Below are 22,555 nucleotides of genomic sequence, written 5' to 3' on the forward strand. Positions count from 1 at the left end.
CTCAATCGTCAGTTTGGTGGCGTAATTGCATTTATTCAAAAAATCAACTATTTCATTGTAATCAGTTTCATCGAATGGATATTTTTGAAACAAATCTCCTTCCTCATAATGTATTTGAAATATCAAATTTGTTAATTGATTTGCATTTTGTAAAATGGTTTTGATCATAATCATTTTGTCAATGGCATTAAAATGCGTGTGACGGTCGCCGAAAAAGTAGAGCCGCTTTATATTTGGCAATTTTCGAAGTAAACTACTAAAATTCTCAATAAAATCACTATTAAATGGATTAAATGCGATGCAATTGAAGAATTCAAGAGCCGTAACCGTTTTTTTCATATCATAATTAATGCTTTGTATTAAATCGCTGTCGACGGTTACATTATTTAATAACAGTGCTAAACTTTTTATTTGTGCACTGGACGTTTTATGTATTGAAGTTATAAGATCACGCTCGAAATGTCGAATGTTTCTAACGTAAAGTTCGTTCAATTTTTTATTATTGCTCAAATTAATCGATTCATGCAATCGCGGTATTTCTAATATTTTTAAATTCGGACTATAATTTAAAAGTTGACTTGTGGCCGTCAAAAAATCGGCATCATTAAAAAGTTCCCAATTAATGAAAACGATACGAACCTCAATCAATTTCGGAAACAGACGTCGTGGATAAATGACAGTCTCGTCGAATGCATCATATTGCATAAAAATTAAATGTAGTACTTCTAGTTCCGTACAAACCGAGATTAAGTCCAAAATTCTTGCACTCATTATATTTACGATGCGTAGTGTTTTCAATTTTTCCAACAATTGATCAATTTGATAGAATGTTTGGTGACATATGTTCAATGTACCATTACGTGAATCGGAACAATCAAGTTCCAATTTTTTTATATTCATGCAGTACTTATTGACCAGTATCAAATGTGCGTCCCTTGATACTAATACCGATGACATGAATGGACCAAAATTGCTGAGAAAACTCTCAACTTGTGATAATGTTGGCTTACGATTCCAATCCAAATGTAATAGATTGATCATTTGCCATTTATATTTGCTTGAAAATGCTTCTTTAGCAACACAATTGAAGCGAACGCAAACATTCAAAATTGAATTACTGAGCGTGGAAAAATGAACCTTTTTGAATATTTCGCGTAAACAATCATCGTTTAATGCCTTCATAATATTGTTCTTAGAGTCTGATTTTGGTGGCAGTGACAATGCTTCGGTTTTATTCACAACCTCTACAACTTCAACAGCTTCATCACTACAATGCTCAAATTCCTTGTATAATTTGACTTCGAGTTTTTTGTCTTCAAATTCCATATGACCTTTCCTTATTAATTGCTCAGCAATTGAATCATCTTTTTCGAATTCAAAAAATCCAGTGTTGGGATAATCATCATCATCATTTTCATCTAAACCAATGAATCGAAGTTTACCAAATTTTTTAACAAAATCATAATTGCACGTCGTGATCTGAAATTTGGAAAAACGATTCAAAGATTTTATGAGTTTTTCATTGAACGAAATATTTAAAATGAATTGAAACTTACTTTCGGTGGCAATGGATGAACACGAATTACATTTGATTTTGGTTTGTGTAAATTTTCACATATGAAAAAACTCATTTTTTTTTATTTGCAATTTGGCTGCCAAATCAAAATAGTGTGTTTGAAATTTTTATTTAAATAAATGAACGAAATTTAAGATCTGTAATGTATTTCAAATGTTTTCCACTTGATACTCAAAAACAGAATGATCACTCTTCGAAAATCTGCAAATAAGCCAATACCGTACGACTGAAATAATAAATTTCGAAATATAACATGTACCTGCTATGCTTTTTTATTGTTACAATCTGCAATTGTTTTATAAATATTGATAGAAAGAGACCAAAATCTCTCTTTCATTTGCAATAAAACCCAGACATACAATTTCCGTGGAAGTTTTTGTTGGTTTAAAAATATTCCAATTTTCATTATTTCATTTAATTGTGATTCAAATGCAAAAAGGTTCTCACTGCTATTGTAAAAAAGAGAAAAAGAGCACAAAAAGATATTTATAGACATCGAAACATACGTCTCTGACAATTTCTTTTTCAAATTATTCAAGGAAACCATAAAAAGGTTTTTTTTTGTTATAGTTTGGGTTGGAATTATTTGTTATTTGTCTTTAAGAACGATGAGTTTTGCATGCAAAGACATCAATTGTTTATTATAGACGTTGAGACCTTTATTGCAGATGGGTTGACCAGTAAAAGAATTTTCATCTAAAAATACCGAAAAAAGTGAAAAGCAAAAAAAAAATCATACCATCTCTCGACAAAAAAAACCCTAGCAACTTGAAAGAATTGAAAAGATCAGATGCAAACATTTATAAAAATAATAAAAATATGTGAAATTTCAATTGAAGATTTAGACCTGAAGATTCTTGAGAGAAGGAAAGCTCCATAATAATTTTCACAGCAATAATAAATTTAATATCAGTATTACCGATTCCACGTACTTTAACAATTTAACAATTGAAAGTGATCATTTTTAACACAAATGTATTCACATTTTGAATTTCATTAGATTATAAAAGTCTGAGACTTTGAGCGATTATTATTTTAATTAGTTTTCGGTGTATTTGTTGTGGGTTTATGACAACAATAGACTGTCGGTGTTTATGTGTACACATGATACGAAATGAATGACATGGATATGTCTATGAGAAGAAATGCTTAACTATATTTTCGTCTTTAGTGACCCATACAATTTTTTATTAACTCAAGCGAGTGGAATGAACATTAAATTCAAAAGTATTGAATAGAAAATCGCTTAGTTTGCTCTTATTTTTGTTGTCGCCCTGTGTTTTGGCATTTTTGATTTGATTTATTTCTGCAGTAATCAGTATTTTTCAGCACGAACAATAATGTTGGATACGAATAGTTCTTGTTCGTTCAAAGTCGTTATACGAACATACCTACCAAGGGGCGGAGATGAGTTAGACTCAAACATGTGCTTCTTCTTCAAAACAATACATACACAAGCATCACATGTACAGCAGAAGTCAATAAGTATTCATCACAGAAACAAAGCTGAGTAGCGCGCGCATGTATTTGTGTTTGCACTGCTGTTATGGCGTATACTTTTGATGTTTGTGAGTTAGAAAATCAATGACTAATTTACTATCCTTATGACCTATATTGTCCCTTAAGAATAAAGTGACACAAATACACATACAGTTTCCTTTCATTTCGTGCCTCTGAAAATAACAAGTGATATTACAACGATCATTTCAAAGTGAACTTTTGTCGCCTTAACAACTTTATAAACTCGCTCTCTCCCTAACTTATTAAAATGACAAAAACATTGAAAAACAGTGCAGCATCTGAAGTGATTGCAAAGTTATATCTGAATGATGAATTGGCTGATGTTCGTTTTGTGTTCAACGTCAACGAGGATGGATACAATAAAGAAGAAAATGTGGATGAAAACGACAATAAAATCATTCTGGAAGACACAATTTTTGTTAGTGGAATGAGTCCACAAACAACTGTACAGGACATCGTATTTCGCTTCTGTAGAGTCGGTGCCATTAAAGCAGATAAGAGGAGATTAAATAAGCCAAAAATTTGGCTGTATCGTAACAAAGAGACCGGCAAATCAAAGGGTGAGGCAACAATTACATATGATGACTCAAACGCGGCCAAATTGGCCATTTCCGAATTTAACTCAACTGATTTCATGGGTGCTACAATTGATGTTTCCTATGCATACCGTAAAATTAACGCTGGAAATTCAGACTGTGTGTACGATTGTGATGATAATATGACCATTGTGGAGAACATGATTTTCGTTAATGGAATGAATCCACAAACAACTGTAAAAGACATCGAAATGTATTTTGGTAAAATTGGTGACATTCAGATGGATAATAAGACAAAAAAACCAAACATTTGGCTGTTTACTGACAAAGAGACCGGTCAGTCAACAGGTAAAGCCACAATTACATATAAAAGCCGGAAATCAGCCAAAACTGCCATTTCGAAATGTCATAATAGAGAGTTCAATGGAGCCCAAATATTTGTTTCGTTTTATTCAAGACGTCGATATAATTGTCAGCACATGGATAACCATCATAATAATTGCGGAGAAGATGGAGCTGCTGGAAGTGATGAATCAAGTTCAAATGATGGCAGCGATGATGCGGTTGATGCCAGCTTTAATGGCAACGGTCTAAAGGTTTCTGCAAATAAAGCAATTTTGGCCGCTCTTAGTCCAGTATTCTACAGTATGTTTTTCGGTGCACTAAAAGAAGGAAATGAAGTGAGAATAGTTGATGCTGATCCCGATTCATTCAAGGAGTTTCTTCAGTTCTTTTATCTGACCGAAGTAACTATATCCATGGAAAATATCGAAACTGTCATTCGTTTGGCAGACAAATATGATATACTTGGATATATTCACTCATGTACATTATCTCTCGAAAGTGAATTGACCTTGAATAATATTTGCTGGGGCTTTCAATTCGCATTATATCTAAAAAGAGAAACTTTAATCCAATTTTGCGAAAGAGCGATCGCCAAATTTTCCAGAGCAATATTATCCACAGGTGCATTTCTACAGTGCGACAAATTTACGTTGAAAAAAATTCTGGAAATGCGTTTACTATGTAGTAAAATGGATATTTTGAATGGCTGTTTGGATTGGGCTAAATACGCTTGCAGACAAATTGATTTGGATGAAAATCAGCCAGAGAATTTACGAAAACAACTTGATGATTGTTTACATTTGCTTCCATTTCGAACAATGAAAATGACCGAATTCGTCGAATTTGCAAAGTCAAACGATGGATTTTTTACTTCAGAAGAATTTAAAGATTATATTTTTTCACTTGCATCAGAGGAAGATAATTAACCAAATATCCAAGTGAATGTAAGACGCTAATAAAAATGGCTTGACCTGTCGATATGATTTTAACATAATAAAATCGTATCACTTCGAAATATTAAAGTCATGTTTTTATCGATATATTTAAAAAAAAAGACTGATTTGAAAGCTAGGGGTAGACACCATAACTAGACCTCGTAGATATTTTAAATCTTTATGAATCTTTTTAGATCCGAAATTCCCAAAGATCTTCCATCATATTCGTGATAAATTTGAATCTTTCAGTTTTAAAAAAATCAAAATGACGGAATCTGATAGTTTAGATTGTTTTTCAAATCTTTGTAGATCTTTGTAACTCTGAGAAATTTTATAGCATAATTTTGAATCTTTTTTATGTCATTAAATCGCGTCTACCCCCTAGTTTGAAAAGTTTCAATTTGATCATTCGGAGAGAACTTGTTTTGAATTTTGTGACTGCAAAAATATTAGTAAAATAAACGAATAAATAAATTTTCTGGCGAATATTATGGCAGATTTGGTAGTGATCTAATATTATCTTCTTCAAATAAATTGAATTCCCATAATCTTGTAATTGTAAGTGCGGTATCATGTTGATGTTATTTATTTAAAATTCACGAGAAAAATAAATGAATTTTCAAACAATCATTAAAATTTGTCTAAATAAATTTGAATTTATTTTATTTTACAGGAAAATGTTATCTGTACTTCAAATATCTCAAAAGTGTGGGTCCAAACAGTAGTTAGTTTTTCAAGTTCATCTATTCTTTTTATATTTTTGATGGGAAAGCGTTTCATATATTTATATTCATTTACCAATGCAGAGGATACAACGTTGAGAATTACGGTCAGCACATATGACATTTTGACGTTTATGGCATTCTTGTTGATTCGATTTCTGCAAATCATTGATCCACTCTAAGCAATTTTCACTGTGATCGCTCGTACGTCCAATCCAAAAATTATGTTTCTCTCCGTATATTCCTAAACATTCATTAAATAAAGATTTGAAACAAATTATTTTTATTTGATTCGCTACGATTTACCAAATTTTTTCGTAGCCTCAATTAGGTTGATTTCAGCAGATTCCGAATCTAATTTAACCAATTCCATGTCATAGTTAGAACAATATTTCATCGCATCATACCAATTATACTGTAAAAATGATTGTTGGGTTTTAAAAAAAAATCTTGAAATGTTGGAGTAAAATTTCTTACTTCATCATCAACATTGAAGTGATATTCGCCAATCTTTTTTATCGATGGATTGTCAACAGTATTTTCACAAAATGCATTTGTGAAGCAAATCATCAGTAAAACAACTCGCAACATCGTACTTTGCATTTATTTTCTTCTTTATTATTTCAGGAAAAAAAAAACAATGAAATTAACGACAATTTTAAGAGCCTGCTAGTGAACCTGATTGTAAATAAAACTGTTTCAGGCTACAAAATTATTATTAGTATTTATAGTTAATAGAAATGTCAAATAAAGATGTAAAATCAAGATGAAAGAGAATTTGCAAGCAAGCGTAGCAAAGGGTTAGTTACACGAATTAGTTACAGACTAAATAAATTATAATGAATTTCTTACATTTCTTTTGAAAAATAATTTAATATTGTGAGCGCGCATTTCCGATGAATTTAATATTTCTGTTGATATTATATACAATACCGAATTTTGATTTTAATGCCGGTCGTTCTTCGAATTCATTTCTTAACATGTTGCACGACGAATCGAATAATTGGTTTTGTTCTGTTTTTCGATTAATTGCTTCGTCGTCAACTTTTAATTTTGATATGCATTCAAAAATATTTTTCCTCAAAGAATTGTTTTAGTTGTTTTCAACGCTCTGAAGCCGGTTGATTTCAAAATACACTTTAGCTCTAAATTTTAGCGTTGAATGTGGTTCATTGTTTTACATGATTTCGCTCAACATTTCATCTGTTCTGTTCAATGTCATTTAATGTTTTTTTTATTGTCTAACGAACAGACAATATATTTGGATTTTGTCATATTTCGTCACGACATTGGTGTTTGTATAAAAATATTACCATAACTATAACAATCATTTCTATTGTTTTCACTCCGTATCATTGCCTTACGTCATTCAGAATCTGGTCCAGATGAGCTGAACTATCCAGATGACAAAATCCAAATATATTGTCTGTCAACGAAACAGAATTAGTTATACTTACTCATAAACGCTTTTATTTGCGCGGTTGCTTTTAACGATCCCGATGCATCGAGAAAGTGCGTCTCATTCTCCAGAAGCTTTTTTTCTATATTCGCATTGCGAATTTTGTATATATTTGAACCAAAAAAACACAGTGTGAAGTCGTCAGATTAAAAGTGACAAAGATAATTGGACACAAAATTGTTTATACCTCTCTTTATCAGAATAACAAAATTGTTAGGAGAATTTCTTCTCAGGTGTTCGCAATGCGTTTATAGATTAAAATAAGTTCCGGAGAAGGTGACGCACCTTGGCACGCACCTAGATTGTACATGCAAATGAAAATGTTTACGACTAGGCGTAACACAGTTCTGTTTCGTGATACTAATAAAAAAATAAATGATCCATAAAATGTCAAAGCGCGAAATCATATAAACCAATGAACCAAACGCAAAATGTTATTATCGAAATTGAAAGGGACATTGAGTTTTTTGCACTGCAGTATTTATTCTCAGCCGTTCATATATGGTTATTTAAATCGAGTAGCATGGAGTAAAAATGTTTTGTATTTTACGCATTGCCGAACAGACGAGTCTCTCTCTATATATTTAATAAAATAAAGAAAAACCACTCAATTTCATACAAAATCGTTCGTTATTTCATTTAAACAAAATAATTGATCTACAAACTGTTAACTCCATTCCATATAAACAAAAATCTGCTTCAAAGGTAGACCGAAAATAACTGTTATTTTCAAACCTGAAAGTAGAGGATATAAAATATTCTGCGATCTTCAAAGCTAGAAATTAGTTAGACAAGTTAACAAGTGCTCATATACGAAATTCAAATATTAAAATGAAAAACGCATTCGCTTCAAAAGTATTTGAAAAACTATATCTCAATCCATTATTAGCTGATGTTCATTTTGTGTTCAACGTCAACGAGAATAGATTCAATAAAGAAGAAAATGTGGGTGAAAACAAAATCATTCTGGAAAACAAAATTTTTGTTAGTGGAATGAGTTCAGAAACAACTGAAGAGGACATCAAATTGCACTTTAGTAAAGTCGGTGCCATTAAAGAAGATAAAAAAAAAGTTGGGCAAGCCAGAAATTTGGCTGTATCGTAACAAAGAGACCGGCAAATCAAAGGGTGAGGCCACAATTACATATTTTAACTCAAGTGCGGCCAAATCGGCCATTGGCGAGTTTAATTCAACTGATTTCATGGGAGCTAAAATTGATGTTTCCTATGCATACCGGAAAATCACCGCTGATAATTCAAACCAAGTGTACGATTGTTAAGGAAATGATGAAAATAAGACCATCGTGCATAATATGATTTTTGTTAGTGGAATGAATCCACAGACAACGTCAGAAGACATCGAAATGTATTTTGGTACAATTGGTGATATTCTGATAGATAAAACGACAATGAAACCAAACATATTTATGTTTCCTGATTACATCAAAAAAGGCAAAGCCACAGTTACGTATAAGGACCAGGGAGCGGCGATAAAGGCCATTTCGAAGCTTGATAATACAAATTTCAACGGAGCCACAATATCTGTTTCGTTTTATTCAAAAAATCGAAATAACATATGTAATGATGGCGATGATGTTGCAGTTGTCCATTTCAATGACGCAGTTTCAAAGGTTCCAGCAAATAAAGTGGTTCCAGAAGAATTTAAAGATTATATTTTCTCACTTGCGGAATGTGCTGCAGAGGAATATAATTAACCAATTATCCAAGGGAATGTGACACACCAAATAACTTAATATTGTGTAACTTAATGAAATCGTATAATTTTTGCTGCTCCCATTTCATATGTTTTAGTACCCTCATTTTTCATCATTTTTAAATTTATTTCTATTCCAACATAAAAATATCGTTTTCTTTTTCATTTTCTTCGTCGAATATTTTAAAATTTAAATAAAAGTTGTGAAAATAATGTGACAACAAAAAAATGTTTATTTGTAATAAAAGTGTGTGACATCACACGCTTATTGCACACGTATAAATAAATTACTTATAAACTCAAAGTTTTAAATTGTTTTTTTTTGCCTTAAATTTTATCAATTGGTTCGCCATTGACTTTAAACTTTAAATACTTCATTCTGTAGACGTCCAATAAATGCTTTTTGAATTTAATTTCAAAATCACGACTAACGCCGGCATCTTCAAACATGTCGTATGCAAATACGTGATTCCTTCCATCTCTGTGCCAAAAAACTCGGCCAATCACACATACTTTACTGCCATGTCTAAAAAATTCTTGTTTAATGATCGCATTTTTCTTGATTATATTTATGAGTATATTGATATTGTTTAGCATTTGTTTGCATTTTTCAGTTTTTGGTCCGTAATGTGATGATCCCAAGAATGCGATGCCTTCTTTTTTGGCCAATGCGTATTGTTCAAGCAAACGGTCGATTCCACGACTTAAGGCTATTGCCGATTTTTTTTTACAGAATTTTATAAAAGAACGAATTAAAAAAGTCGTGAAAATTTCAAGAAAGAAATTGTCAAAAAAAAACTTACCCAAATATTTGCTATCACAATGTGGAAAATGTACAATAATCCCTCCACTGCCATCGTCTACTTCGTAGATTTTTACATTTCGTCCTGGCACCGATTTGGCAGTACCATGTGGCTTGCATCGACCATAAAACATGACAGTTTTGAATTTCTGGCCGTAAATCTTTTGCTCGCCACGCCATACTTGAGTCTCTGGGCAACTCGTTTCTATTTTGAGTACATCTTCTATTTCCAACGGCAATGGACCCAGTGTAAATCGAAGATCACGACTACCATTTCTATAACTAGCAGCAATGGGTCGAATTGGCTCATTGTTTGTGCCACTTTTTAGTGTGACAAAAAAATCTCGATTGTCCAAAAATGCTTCGATGTCCAATTGCTAATATGAATATTGAGTTATGATTAATTTGAAATGGGAAAAAGACTATGGGGTAGACACCAATTCAAAATGAAAAATCTATATTAAAATACTCAATTGTATAATTTCATTGATTCCAGCGATTCCATTAGAATTATAATAAAAAACACAAAACTCACAAATCCGAAGAATCCGAAGGATCCAAAGAATCTCATGAATCATTGGGACTTTGACAAAGTCACTTTGTCAATTATATAAAATGTGTTGATTGTTGAGTTAAATTTTATTCCATTGTTAAAAGTCGGTAAAAATGAAATCATTGCATAAACAAAAATAATTGAATTTTATTTTAATTTATATTTGCTAGCATATTTATTTTCTATAAAATCAACATATACATTTGTAGGTCAAAAGAAAAACACAAAAATATTTAATGAATCTGTGGATCTTTACGAATCTGTGAATCTGTGCAAATCATTGGAATCATAGCAATTTAAATCAAAAATTTGAATCGAATGTGAATCTTTGTAAAATTTTGTAATCATACTAATCGTACAAATCCAACACAAAAGGTGAATGGATTCGCGGGTGTCTCCCCCCTAGGAAAAAGAACACCACAAAAGTAAATAACAACGTCACTTTACCTTCGATGCAATATTCCCACTCCAAAATGGATTGGTTGTCATATATGCTCGGATAATGGTTTCGGCATCTGTTTGTGAACACAATTCGTGTTGTGTGCTTGGTTCATACGTTGATTTGACACGCGTTGCAATTTCACCCATTTCTGTTGTATTGAGTCCACAACATTTTAAAAATTCGCCTTGAAAATCAAGTTTGACTGGAGCTTCTGTTTCGGTTTCATCGAATTGACTATCAACAACCAAACTCTGACTTTCCGGATCGAAGTACGCTTGTGAATTCAGTTCACAGTATTGTGAATATGTTGTTACCAATTCCTCGATCTAAGTGAAAAATTATGCAAAAAAAAGTGAATCGAATAAATAACACACAAATAATTTAAATTACTTGTTCATCGTTAAGTTGCGATGATTGTTGTATTGAAGTATTCATTTTTTTTTTCAAACGTTCGTACACAAGTCCTGATCTGTTCAAAAAAGTATAAACAAATTGACAATCTGACAGATTGCTAAATTGGCGCCACTTTTGACATTTCATACAAAAAATGTCAACCTCAAAGCTACAAAAAAAAAAGTTTCAATAAAAACACATAAACTTAAATTATCAAAAGTAAATTTATATTATTAAAAAATGAATGACAATCTTTGTTTGGAATTGATGAATAACGACTGTTTTTTCTACATTCATGAGATTTATCGATATTCGTATGAAAGTTCGCAAAGTCGAGCTAATAAACCGGTCATTTGTAGCAAAGTATTAAGTCCATCGACGACTTTCATGTGCATTTGGCCGATTTCTTTGATAAAAACCAGTCGTAATTTCTCGTTGATCGAAACGCGCTTGCACACACGAAATATGTTGCCGATAATATCTTCGGCTGCATAACCCAGTCGCCACAGCTTTGCCAGAATTTTGTACGCTTTATGTATGTCACCTTCAGCACAATGCGTTAACATATCTTGAATGAGCATTGGATGTGGTTCATCGCATACTTTGAATACATTTTCGGCGCTGACAAAACCGTATCCATTCGACGTTGATTGAAGATTGTTGAGTGCCTGACGCATATCACCTTGAGCCGTAAAAACAATTGCTTCTAATCCATCTTTGTCGTATCCAAGATCTTCTTTTTGACACACTTCAATCGATTTGGCCAAAATCTGAGCATCGCTCAATTTTGAAAAACGCAACACCGCACACCGCGATTGAATTGGCTCGATAATCTTTTCACTTGTATTGCAGGCCAACGCAAAACGTGTTGTATCACTGTAAATTTCCATTGTACGACGCAATGCTTGTTGTGCACCCTCGGTCATACTGTCAGCTTCATCGAGAATAATGACCTTATGACGTCCTTTTGGCAATGACACCTTTTGCTGGGCAAACATTTTGATTTTATTACGAACCACATCAATACCACGCTCATTTGATGCATTCAATTCGAGAACACCTTCACGAAAATTTGGTCCCAATAAAATACGAGCCAAACAGAGAATGGTTGTTGTTTTTCCCACACCAGGCGGACCCTGTTTTAAATGACAAAAATCGATTCTATCTTAAAGAAAGTAATTGATTTGATTGTGTTTTCTTACCGAAATAATAATATTTGGCGCATTTCCATTTGTTGCGAACACACTCAATCGGGATACAGTTTCTTCGTTGCCAACAATTTCATCAAAACGTTGAGGACGGTATTTTTCAATCCTAAAAAAAAACATTAAGCAATTTCACATCTGGTTCATTTCTTGTGTGTACACTTATTGTACGTTTATTGCAAAATACATTTGATGTCAATCTACTTTGATTGTAGCCGGCTGTGAAATAATTTATAATTGTATCGAAAAAAATTACCATGGCAAATGTTGTTTTCGGGTTGTGTCGCTTGGTTTCGATGATACACCACTTGTACTTGGACCAATGTCCATTGGCATCTCCACATCAGTCATTTTACAACTATTTCTTATTTGCAACAAAAAAATAAACAAAAGAGAAACAACTAAATGCAAAATTACGACGAACGTGTTTAGTTGTACACAGTAATATTGACTGATGTCAAAGCGCGCGCAAAACTATCAATATGGCTGCATACAGATTTTCACATGACAGCTCCATCTTTTGGATTATTTTGAAGATTAAAATTGCGTTGTCAATTTGAAGTCTTTTAATTCAAAGTTCTTCTCAATCGAACCAAAACAATTAAATTATTAAACCAAAAGTATACCACATATGGTCTCGATATTCAACATCGTAATGCATTCATTAAATGTCAAAATCCTGTCTACTTAAATCAATTTGGTTTTTGGTCAATTTAATTTTGAACGCATTATCATAAGATCACTGTAAAATGAAAATTAAAATAAATAAAAGACGCCAATGATGTTGTTTTCATTTTTTCCTTGCTTTAATCAATAAATTTAAAGAATCAATATTTACAGTAGATAAGGAATAAGAGGAATATGCTTGTCTTAAAACTGATAAGCAAACTATGTCCAAATGTATTTTTGCTTCGTTATTTGCTCTTGTTTTCATTTTAAAAAAAATCTTTAAACCATCAAGGTTTGTCTCATTCTTTCTTGGTCTTCAAGTGAGCAAATCAAATATTCGTATTTAAATTAGATGATAAATAACCTAAACCTAATTGAATTGAAATATGATAAAAAGAGCTTAATGTTGATTAAACAGTTGCAAGTAAACGGGTCGATTTGTGAGTCGACATTTGTCGCGTAAGTCAATGGCGCGTCTCGCTTCGGACGGTGAGTCAAATCGTACACGAGCATCGCCAGTTGGTTTGCCTTCATCGTTGTATCTCCGTATGACATCTTCGGCGGATAAATCAAAGTCACTGAAAAAATCCAGTATATCTTCCACGGATGCTTTATACGGAACATTCGACATGGACACAACGCATCCATTCATATTGGCACCATTACGGTTTGGTCGATTGTTGGGCATGCGATTATTGTGTCCATTATTATTGAATCGATTATTGTTTTGGAATCGATTATTTGGATTATTATTATTATTATTGTAACGCGGTGGACGTGGTATATTTCCCGATGTATCAATGCCATCAAAACCATTTTCGCGTAAAATTTGTGTAATATTTTGTATGGTCATCATAATTTGTTGCCATGATGCAAGCGAAACATGTACGACACGTGATTTAAATTGGGCTTTATCGAGTAATTCCATTGCTTTTGTTGCTTGTTCACTGTTTGCAAATTGTATGAATCCACTGCCATTTGTTTGGTTACGTTCATTCACCAACAATTGAATTCGAATTGGCGTTAGATTGGCTTTGACCTGCGACCATTCCACAATTTCCATTTCAGTTGTACGATATTCCATATTTTCGATTAAAACACAACATACTTCGGTCATGCTTATGTTCATATCCATCATGGATTGTTGTTGTGCGGCCATTGAACCGTCCATGCCAAAGACATTGAATGCATTTGATATGGGCGCTTGAACCGATGACTTGGTTCTCGGATCAATGCGTTCGTTGGAATGTTTCGTATCCATTTGACTCATATTCTTTAAAAATGGAAATTTGGCCGGATTGATGCGTGGATCATTCAAATTAACGCCCGGAATATTTTCCAATGAAACACCGGCTATTGAATGGTCGGACACTTCGTTCGATTCATCGTTCATGTATTCATCATTTTGTATGGATGTATCGGGACTTTTTATTTCATTCCTATCATTTTTATCATTCGATGAGCTTGAATTATCTTCAACATTCGCTTTTGGCATTCCAATATCCAAGTCTAATTCGCCGCTAAATTCTTTGCGAGCCGTTTGAAATTCTTCTTCACTACACGCCGAAATGTAGACTGTTTTAAAACTTATTTTATGACATGCCGTATTTTTAACAGCCGCTTTGGCATGGTCAGCACTATGAAATTTCACATATGATGAAAACATTTTCGGTCGTTTTGCCATAACAATGTGAACAAGCGGATATGATGAGAACAATTTCATGATATCTTGTTCTTTGGTAAATGGTGGTAAATCTTCAATTAAAACGGTTGTAAATGGTGCTGATTCTTTGCTATCATTTGAATCTGATATGCACATAACGTCATTATCACGATCGTTATCCGAATTTCCTTTGCTGCTATTACGATCATCGTCGTCGTCATCGTCGCTATAATCCCGGCTATCGCGGCTATTTCGTCTGTATCGACGATCACGGTCTCTATCGTGATCACGATAATTATTACGACGTGGTGGTCGATATGCATCGAGCGCTTCTTCATATGTTTTTTCATCGAGCTCTTCAATTTTTATAATATTTCGGCCCAATTTTTGATTACTTCGTTGAATTGCCAATTGGACAAAATTTGGACGGGCAAAACGTACATACGCTTGACCAGTTCGATTACCATCTGTATCATTTATCATTTTAATGCCATCATTTGGAATTAATAAACCAGCAAAGAATTTACGAATTGCACTGTAATTGGTTAAATTACATAAATTTCGTACGCGAACACAATACGGACCACCACCACCCATGCCATTGTTCATGCCAAATTTATTCAGTTGACCAGACATTCCAGGTCCTGTCATTTGCTGGTGATGGGGATGTTGATGCGGATGCTGTTGTTGTTGAGCATTTTGTAAAACACCCGCCGTTTGTGAGAATGTATTAAATGCCGGCATATTAACCGGTTGCTGTTGACCGTACAAATGTTGCTGAAAAGCTAACGGATTTGTTTGTAAAGACATGTTCATATTCATGGTACGCACATCATTTGTTGAAAATGCGCTAATTTGTTCACTTTGACCGGCCAATGGATTTACTATGCCCGCATTTGGATTATTCATTTGCTTCATCATATACTGTGAGATATTACTATTAAACGGTACATTTTGCTGATAGAGAGAATTCATAGCATTCATTTGATTTGGGACAATTGATGGGTTTGGTTCCATTTCAACACTTGAACGCTTATCATTTCCATTACGGCCCATGTCATTGCGAGCATTTGGTCGATTATTTCGACGACGGTCTCTATCACGGCTATCGCTTCTATCACGATGAGAACGACCCTGAATAAAAAAAAAAATGAACATTAGATTTTGTTTGCATTTAAAGTGAATGATGATTGAATAAAATAAAAACAAACCTTATTTCGACGCGGTGAACGTGAGCGACGTCTGTATCGATCATGTGACCGTGAGGGTGAACGCGAACGACTGCGCGATCTCGAATAAGAGTGGGAACGAGAACGTGAGCGAGATCTACGGCTACGTCGGCTACTTACTAAATCGAGTGTATCACTCGTTTTTGTTGGCAAACCATTTAGTGCACCCACTGGGTTCTATTTAGAAAAGCATCGAAAGAAATGGTTCGTTACATTAGGTACTTACATTTGAAAATGTTCGATATCAAAGAATTGAACGAATAATTTACCTGTTGTTGTAATTGTTGCATTTGTTGCTGATACATTTGTTGTGTTATTAGGCCCGGTAATTGGGTTGGTAGTGTAGGTGGCATTTTTTGTTGAATAGCTGTGGCAAGACTTGCTTGTGGTGGTGATTGTGGTGTAAGTACTGGTGGCGGTACAGTTGCAACTATGGGTCGAGCAATAGCCGGTTGTTGCATTTGCATCAATGAGATTGTTGTTTGACGTGCACTTTCAATGACTTCCTGCATCTCAGCCCGTGACGATAAAAACAATCGAACTTGGATTTCTTTTAACTTACTTCCATCTAAACGCATCGCTTTTCTTGCATCATCATCAGTTCTGTTTTTTAGCATTTTATTGGAGAATAGATTAAAATTTGGGTCAAACATAAGTTCAGTAAATCATTTGCTCATCATGTTATGCAAACTAATTCATTTTTCATTTTAAAATTTCCATCATTTTTTCAGAAAGATTGTGAATAAAGTGTGATCAGATTGCAAAGATAATTAAATAATACAGTATGATAAACTTACGCAAAAGCAATGAATGCATCACCATTTTCACCGCCAACAATATGAACACCGCCGTCCGGTATTCCTAAGCCTTTGAAGAATTGACGAATATCGGTGGCATTTGCCGACCATGGTAAATTTTGCAGTCGTATTATGACACTCATTCTGTATAGTGCTTATTTCAAATTTAATCACTTATTTGAAGGTTATACAGGGCTTTACAGTGTTGTAGAAAAATCTAGTTTTAGATTTCCATTGAAATATTAAATCTGTAAACAAAAATTAAAAAAAAAAAAACATAAAGACTACGATTTTCTGCAGAGTTACTAAATGACACATTTCATTATTTCAGATTTCGGTATTTTTCATCCATTATTTTCAGCTCATTTTTGTAGGGAAACAAAACCATTGTCATATTTTCTTCAAAAAGCACATTTTCTTCGCATATACAGAAGATTATTTATACGAAAAAAATACCATATTTATATATTTGGTGAATTAATTTTGAATGATGAATCGAAACAGTTCAAAAATCTATCGTGTCGAAGTCTAGTAGTCCAAACTATAAACCATCTATATTCTCCGTTTTTTTTACATATACTGTAAACTTTAGACAATATTCCAGAACAGAATTTATCTTGCTTGTCTTTTGGAGCGGCACTAGATCTTTGGCGTGTAAAAGAGTATTTATTTCATATAATAAATGTATAAGTAAAAATATTGACATAATGACCAAATTCAAAGAAGGCACCAAAATGGAGCATCAATTATAAGTTTGCAGATCTTAATCCTTTAACTGACAAAGAAAAGATAAAACGATGTCAACATTTACCAATAAAAAAACTCCCACAGAACATGCTATTTTTAAGATGAAGTAAAGAAAGAAAATTGTCTCGTGAAAAGATTTTTTGTAAAAGAAAAACAAATACAAAAAATACACGATATAAATATTTCAATTGTTTAGAATAGACAATGGATTTGGATATTGTCATCCAGAAATTTCAGCTCATGTGGCTGACGTCAGGTAATGTTTTTATACTTATAAAAATCACTTCTATTGTTTTTGCCCCTTTTCAATATCCGAATTAATAATGTCTGGTTTAGAAATAGCGATTATGATTCAAATGTCATTTTTTAATTCACACGAAAAATATAGAGATTTTAAATCCAATTCGTGCCAAATGTCATTTTGTACTAAACTTCATCTTGCTTATAGCCTCATCAAATTTCAATTTACTAAAAATAGAATCTTAGGACTTAAGAAAACTTAGGATCAAGGTCAAGAAATTAAAAAAAAATCAGTTCTGTGATTGGGACGGTGACAGACAATTTTCAGCATTGAAAATACCTATACATTCTTCACGTTAAGAAAAAATGAAGAGCAAATCAATTAAAACAATTTTTTGTAAAAAATTCCCAAGCTCTTTTCTGCTATAGAAGAATTTTTTAAAAAGAAGAAAAAATTAAAATGCAAAATTCTCAATTTAAAAATATTGTTTCAAAATATTTTACCATTTTTTAGCTAAATTTTTAAATTAGTTAGTAAAATTTTTGGTGCGGAGATCAATATTAATTAAATATAATTTTCTCCAAATTTTATCATTTACCAATTGCTCAGCATATTTTAAAGAATTTGTTTCCAATTTCTGAAAATGGCAAAACAGTCGTAAGAAATAAAATAAACAATTTTTTTTCCACAATAACATTTTTTTAAAATTAGATACTTTTCCAAATGTAATTAAAATATGGAAAAAATGAGTATCTAGCATTTTCGGAATATTTGTTTCTTATTTTTGGTGTTTCTTGATTATTTATGGAGCAATTCAAATGAATGAAAATCTATTAATGATCCTAGGAAATTCACGAAAAAATCATAGAAACTTACGAGGGTTCACATTTATAAGAGAAAATTTTATGCATTTTTTTTAGAAATTTCACACAAAAATGTGAAAAAAGAAATTTATACGATTCTCTTAAGCCCACCTTCATAACAACGTGATCTAAAAAGTCCATTTAATGGAAACAAATTACTCGGCCACATTTTTTTTTTTTTTCAGAAAAAAGATTTAATTTTCCCAAGATTTTGAAATTAGATTTATTTCCGTTTCATTCAGATTATTGTCCTAAGAAAATTTAAGGCAATAGAAAATTTAACTTATTATTTTGATAAAAGGGATTAATCCAATTATTTAAAAAAAATTAAAATCAGAATTTATTGAATTGAATAAATGATGAGAATATTATTATGTGTTCTTTGCATTGGAAATAAAATAAACAAAACTTTAATTGAAACTTTTGATTTTTCCCCGAATTTTATTATCGTAGATTAGTATATGGAAAATGATAGAAAATCATAAATCAAATAAAATGAAAAATTATGTTGAATGTAAACGAAAAGCGTTTCAATAAAATTCGGAAATGTGACGGAATTTTACCTCTGAAAATGGTTTTTTAGTTTGAATTTATTTTTCCTTCTTCTCGAACTATTACATTGTTATCACATCCCACTCAAAAAATTGTTTTAATGTTGTTCGGTCAGAGTTAAACTAAATATATGTTGTAAAGAACACAGCAGAAAATTTTGGTTTCCATAATTATAAATGACTTCGTTTGTGATAAGAATTAGTGCGCATGATAAGAAAAAAATGAAAAATGATCACATGAGATCCTTGACCATCTGAAGTGCACTATAGACAATCAACAAGTTTCTTTAAGCGAATGAAAAATCCCATTTAAAAAAAAGAAGAAGCAAGCCTTCAAAAAACCCTTCAGATTGAAAAAATAGCTATTCTAACGCTATTTTGATTCGATGATATCCATCGCAATTTCTTTAAATAAAAACTGAATCAAGTTCTAAAACTGAATCAAATTTTGAGCTCCAATTTTTTTTTCAAAATTTCATTTTCAGTTTGGAACCGTAATTTTGTTGCTAAAAATTAATATAAATAAATTCCATAAAAAAAATAAAACAAGTCATTGATCTAAAAGATTTAAAAGATGAACTTGATTTAGTTCATCTAATCTTACCTTACCACCCGCGAACGATGCATCACTGTTCAGAACGATGATGCAGAATAAAAACTAAACACATTTTGTTGTTGTTGTAAGATGTACAGAATATGTTTCGTTGTTAATTTGTGGAAAATTAGAAGAAAAATGCGTTTTGATGACCAATTCACAGGTAGATAAACTCACAATAAACGAACAAAATATAAATGTAATTCGCCAATTTATAGATCGGATCAACAAAATATAAGAAAAGAAAAATAAAAAAAACTGCGAAAGCCTACTTCGAGATTCTATTTGCGATGTCACGTTATTGATTCATTTTATTTCTGAAGAAGAAATTGCAAAATGTTGTTGGATGGACACGCAACATCACAATTGGGAATAAAGTGCAAGAAATAAATGTATGCAAAGAAATGGTAGAAAAGCAGGGAAAATGTGGTTTCATTTGTTTTCTAAAAACCGAATTTGTTCCGTTCGTTTTTGGTTGGTTCCAAAGTTCAAGTTTTGCTCCCGGTCAATATTCAATATCCAAGTAAACGTTCTTAAAATTGTCTATTCTACAGAATATGTCATTCGAGTAGTTGATCAAAAACAATTCTATTCCAATAATGTGGAATTTTATAATGTGATGTGCGCTGCAAATTCAAAAAAGTCAATTCTATTTATTGACTCGGAACCAAATTCCATTTAGAGAAAAAAAAAATCCATTATCTGATTGATTTCATTCGTTTGGTTAGTTTGCGTCGTTACTTACCCCACAAGATAAAATAGAACAAATTGTTCTTTATTCGATTAAAATTTATGATGCAGATGCAAATTGAAAGAGAAAAGGAGATTTTGTTTCTAAATGAACGAAACGTTTCTTTCATCTCTGCTGGCTTGTTTTGTTTTTGTAAAAGAAAATACTAAGCATACATGATGAAGGCGATCAATTCAAGAGCCTTGCATCTCAAGAGTTGAAGAAAGATCCCAGATCAGTTCAATATCAGACCACCTTGACAATTGAACCGTCTTCATGGGGGGAATATAAGAAGAGATCTTAATTAGATTGATGTACGAAATGCCGCCAAGTTGAATTATTACCTCCAAAACTAAGAAACATTTTATTTAAAAGATCATTTACCGCATTCGAGTTTATTTTGTTTTGTTTTAAATTCAATGCTTACGGTTTTAAAGCCAACAAATGATTTTCTCGTTGATAGCAATCAGAGACCATTCATAAAACAAAAACAAACATTTCACATTTTCAAATGAAATTAAATGTTTTAGTGTGTGTTGAATTATAGCATGAAATCAGTCAATGTAATACAATACAGATGATGTAGCACATTGACAATATTTCGAATAGTAGCAGACAAAATTATTGTGAAAGGTCAAACTCCGTTGGTTAAAAACCACATGGAATACACACGGTCTTCCGATCAGAAACTAAACAGCCAAAAATAACGAATTAAACGATATAGCGAGAGAGTAAAAAAATGTAAGCTTACTCAATCCATACAATAGATAACACAATTTATACACAGCATAACAGTGCCACTGTACGTGAACATCAAATTAAAACGTACTGCCAGACAGAAATGCTGAACAAAAAGCGACGCCATTTTGGTTCATATTTCAATGTTGCGTAGATATTGTGTTGATTTTCGACATACCGAGTCTTTTTTTCATCATCTTCTTCATATGTTTCTAGGTGATATGGTCGATAAAAATATCCAAAAGCAAAAGAGAAAAGTAATGCTTCCATTTAAAAGATGTTTTCATGTTGATTTTGGTTTCCAGTTTTATTTTTATTGTAAATTCTTTTCTTTTTCCTTCATTTATTTCCTGTTTTCATCGGTAATTTTAGCAAAACGAATTCACACTACCACAAGTTTTTTTCTTCGTTTCTCTTTTTTTTCTATTTTTTTTATTCCGTCTGTGATTACTTAACTTAAATATATACGTTTGTTTGCTCGCTCTAAAGCATACGGAAATAACTTACTGCGACAAAGACACAAATATGGATGACGACTAAGTGTATTTTTTCAACTTAATAAGTCATTTTCGATGGGCTGGTTTGTTTTTTTCATCCCTAAGAGAATGTTTATTTTATTTGCGCGATATGAAAATCCTTTTTTTTCGTGAGCAATGGAGAATAATTCGAAAACCAAAAAAATTGAACTAAAAATAAAATATTCGATTGTTTACCTCGATAGCAATTATAGATAGATAGAAAACCAACTTAAGCACAATTCGTTTCTTTTTTTTCTTCTTACTTTTTTTTATACAATTCAATTATCAAATGTCCGCAATCAAATTCCTTGTTTATGTTTATGTTATTTTTTTCAGACTAAATTGTAAATTTTTTTTCTCTTGTGATGATGGCGAACCGATTAACGCGTACTATACAGTCACAATGAATTTTTATAAATGATGGTGAATCGTCATTAAGCACTGCTTCAATGAGTATGGCGAAATGAAATCGCCGTATTTCGTCGCCACATAAACAAGAAACATGATAGTTACGCCTAGTGCCCTCTATGGGTGACATTCAATTGTAATGTTATTTGTTGTTCCATTCATTTACACGTAGAGATTCATTGTTTGCGTGTCTTTTTATAAATTTTGAAAGTTTTTTTTTCGGTAATTTTACCGTTTAAATAATATTTGAATTTCAAACGAACATTTATAAGTTTAGAAATTATCGTTTTCCGTACATACATGTACTTCACAAATGCGATCATCAATTAATGATAAAAGCCGTTTGCCCTTGAAAAGGATACAAGATTATCAATTTCTATTAGATTATCAATTTGTAAGGCTAATAAAACCAACAAAGCGCTGTAATTTAAAAAAAGGCTTAAAATCTCATTTTTATTTCATATCTCATCACTGAAGGATGTCTACAAAATTGAATCTATGTTTTGATTAGTTAGTAAATCGCTGAATTTTACAAAAAAAGTGTAGTATAAAACAATAAAACAATTGATATCGTTCGGCTAGTGATTTTTAGTTTTAATTTGAA

At 32.2% G+C, this 22,555-nt stretch overlaps 4 protein-coding genes across 5 annotated transcripts; all 4 read right to left on the minus strand.

Moving 5' to 3' along the window:
* Positions 1-5,543: 5,543 nt before the first annotated feature.
* Positions 5,544-6,319, minus strand: LOC116346380. The gene is made up of 3 exons (XM_031776397.1): positions 6,113-6,319; positions 5,942-6,050; positions 5,544-5,879 (listed from the first exon to the last, which is right to left on the minus strand). The coding sequence occupies exons 1-3, from the start codon at positions 6,236-6,238 to the stop codon at positions 5,704-5,706; spliced, it is 411 nt and encodes a 136-aa protein (XP_031632257.1). The 5' UTR covers positions 6,239-6,319; the 3' UTR covers positions 5,544-5,703.
* Positions 6,320-9,017: 2,698 nt separating this feature from the next.
* Positions 9,018-11,107, minus strand: LOC116346291. The gene is made up of 4 exons (XM_031776249.1): positions 10,995-11,107; positions 10,610-10,930; positions 9,611-9,986; positions 9,018-9,517 (listed from the first exon to the last, which is right to left on the minus strand). Exons 1-4 carry the CDS (start codon positions 11,037-11,039, stop codon positions 9,135-9,137), a joined length of 1,125 nt encoding a protein of 374 aa, XP_031632109.1. The 5' UTR covers positions 11,040-11,107; the 3' UTR covers positions 9,018-9,134.
* A 95-nt stretch (positions 11,108-11,202) lies between these two features.
* Positions 11,203-12,653, minus strand: LOC116342197 (replication factor C subunit 2). Its single transcript, XM_031769719.1, has 3 exons — positions 12,459-12,653; positions 12,200-12,311; positions 11,203-12,133 (listed from the first exon to the last, which is right to left on the minus strand). The coding sequence occupies exons 1-3, from the start codon at positions 12,551-12,553 to the stop codon at positions 11,300-11,302; spliced, it is 1,041 nt and encodes a 346-aa protein (XP_031625579.1). The 5' UTR covers positions 12,554-12,653; the 3' UTR covers positions 11,203-11,299.
* A 401-nt stretch (positions 12,654-13,054) lies between these two features.
* Positions 13,055-21,942, minus strand: LOC116342189 (probable cyclin-dependent serine/threonine-protein kinase DDB_G0292550). 2 transcript variants are annotated; one of them, XM_031769707.1, is made up of 5 exons: positions 21,807-21,942; positions 16,561-16,808; positions 16,033-16,366; positions 15,746-15,940; positions 13,055-15,668 (listed from the first exon to the last, which is right to left on the minus strand). In XM_031769707.1, exons 2-5 carry the CDS (start codon positions 16,701-16,703, stop codon positions 13,272-13,274), a joined length of 3,069 nt encoding a protein of 1,022 aa, XP_031625567.1. In that variant the 5' UTR covers positions 16,704-16,808; positions 21,807-21,942; the 3' UTR covers positions 13,055-13,271. The 2 variants fall into 2 exon arrangements, with proteins under 2 accessions (XP_031625567.1, XP_031625559.1); XM_031769699.1 differs by having other exon boundaries at positions 21,739-21,942.
* Positions 21,943-22,555: the final 613 nt, after the last annotated feature.

This window comes from Contarinia nasturtii, unplaced genomic scaffold (genome assembly GCF_009176525.2).
Source record: "Contarinia nasturtii isolate CC-2019 unplaced genomic scaffold, AAFC_CNas_1.1 Cnas_scaffold_129, whole genome shotgun sequence".
NCBI lineage: Eukaryota > Metazoa > Arthropoda > Insecta > Diptera > Cecidomyiidae > Contarinia > Contarinia nasturtii.

Coding starts and splice junctions, on each gene's coding strand:
- LOC116342197 (XM_031769719.1), bottom strand. CDS start 12,553: ATGACTGATGTGGAGATGCCAATGGACATTGGTCCAAGTACAAGTGGT. Junction 12,312..12,458: donor CGAAAACAACATTTGCCATG/GTAATTTTTTTC, acceptor GTTTTTTTTTAG/GATTGAAAAATACCGTCCTC. Junction 12,134..12,199: donor CGCCAAATATTATTATTTCG/GTAAGAAAACAC, acceptor CATTTAAAACAG/GGTCCGCCTGGTGTGGGAAA.
- LOC116346291 (XM_031776249.1), bottom strand. CDS start 11,039: ATGAATACTTCAATACAACAATCATCGCAACTTAACGATGAACAA. Junction 10,931..10,994: donor CGCAACTTAACGATGAACAA/GTAATTTAAATT, acceptor TTTTTCACTTAG/ATCGAGGAATTGGTAACAAC. Junction 9,987..10,609: donor GTGGGAATATTGCATCGAAG/GTAAAGTGACGT, acceptor TATTCATATTAG/CAATTGGACATCGAAGCATT.
- LOC116342189 (XM_031769707.1), bottom strand. CDS start 16,703: ATGAGTGTCATAATACGACTGCAAAATTTACCATGGTCGGCAAATGCC. Junction 15,941..16,032: donor TGCAACAATTACAACAACAG/GTAAATTATTCG, acceptor TTTTCTAAATAG/AACCCAGTGGGTGCACTAAA. Junction 15,669..15,745: donor GTTCACCGCGTCGAAATAAG/GTTTGTTTTTAT, acceptor TTTTTTATTCAG/GGTCGTTCTCATCGTGATAG.
- LOC116346380 (XM_031776397.1), bottom strand. CDS start 6,238: ATGCAAAGTACGATGTTGCGAGTTGTTTTACTGATGATTTGCTTCACA. Junction 6,051..6,112: donor ACTTCAATGTTGATGATGAA/GTAAGAAATTTT, acceptor TCATTTTTACAG/TATAATTGGTATGATGCGAT. Junction 5,880..5,941: donor TGAGGCTACGAAAAAATTTG/GTAAATCGTAGC, acceptor ATGAATGTTTAG/GAATATACGGAGAGAAACAT.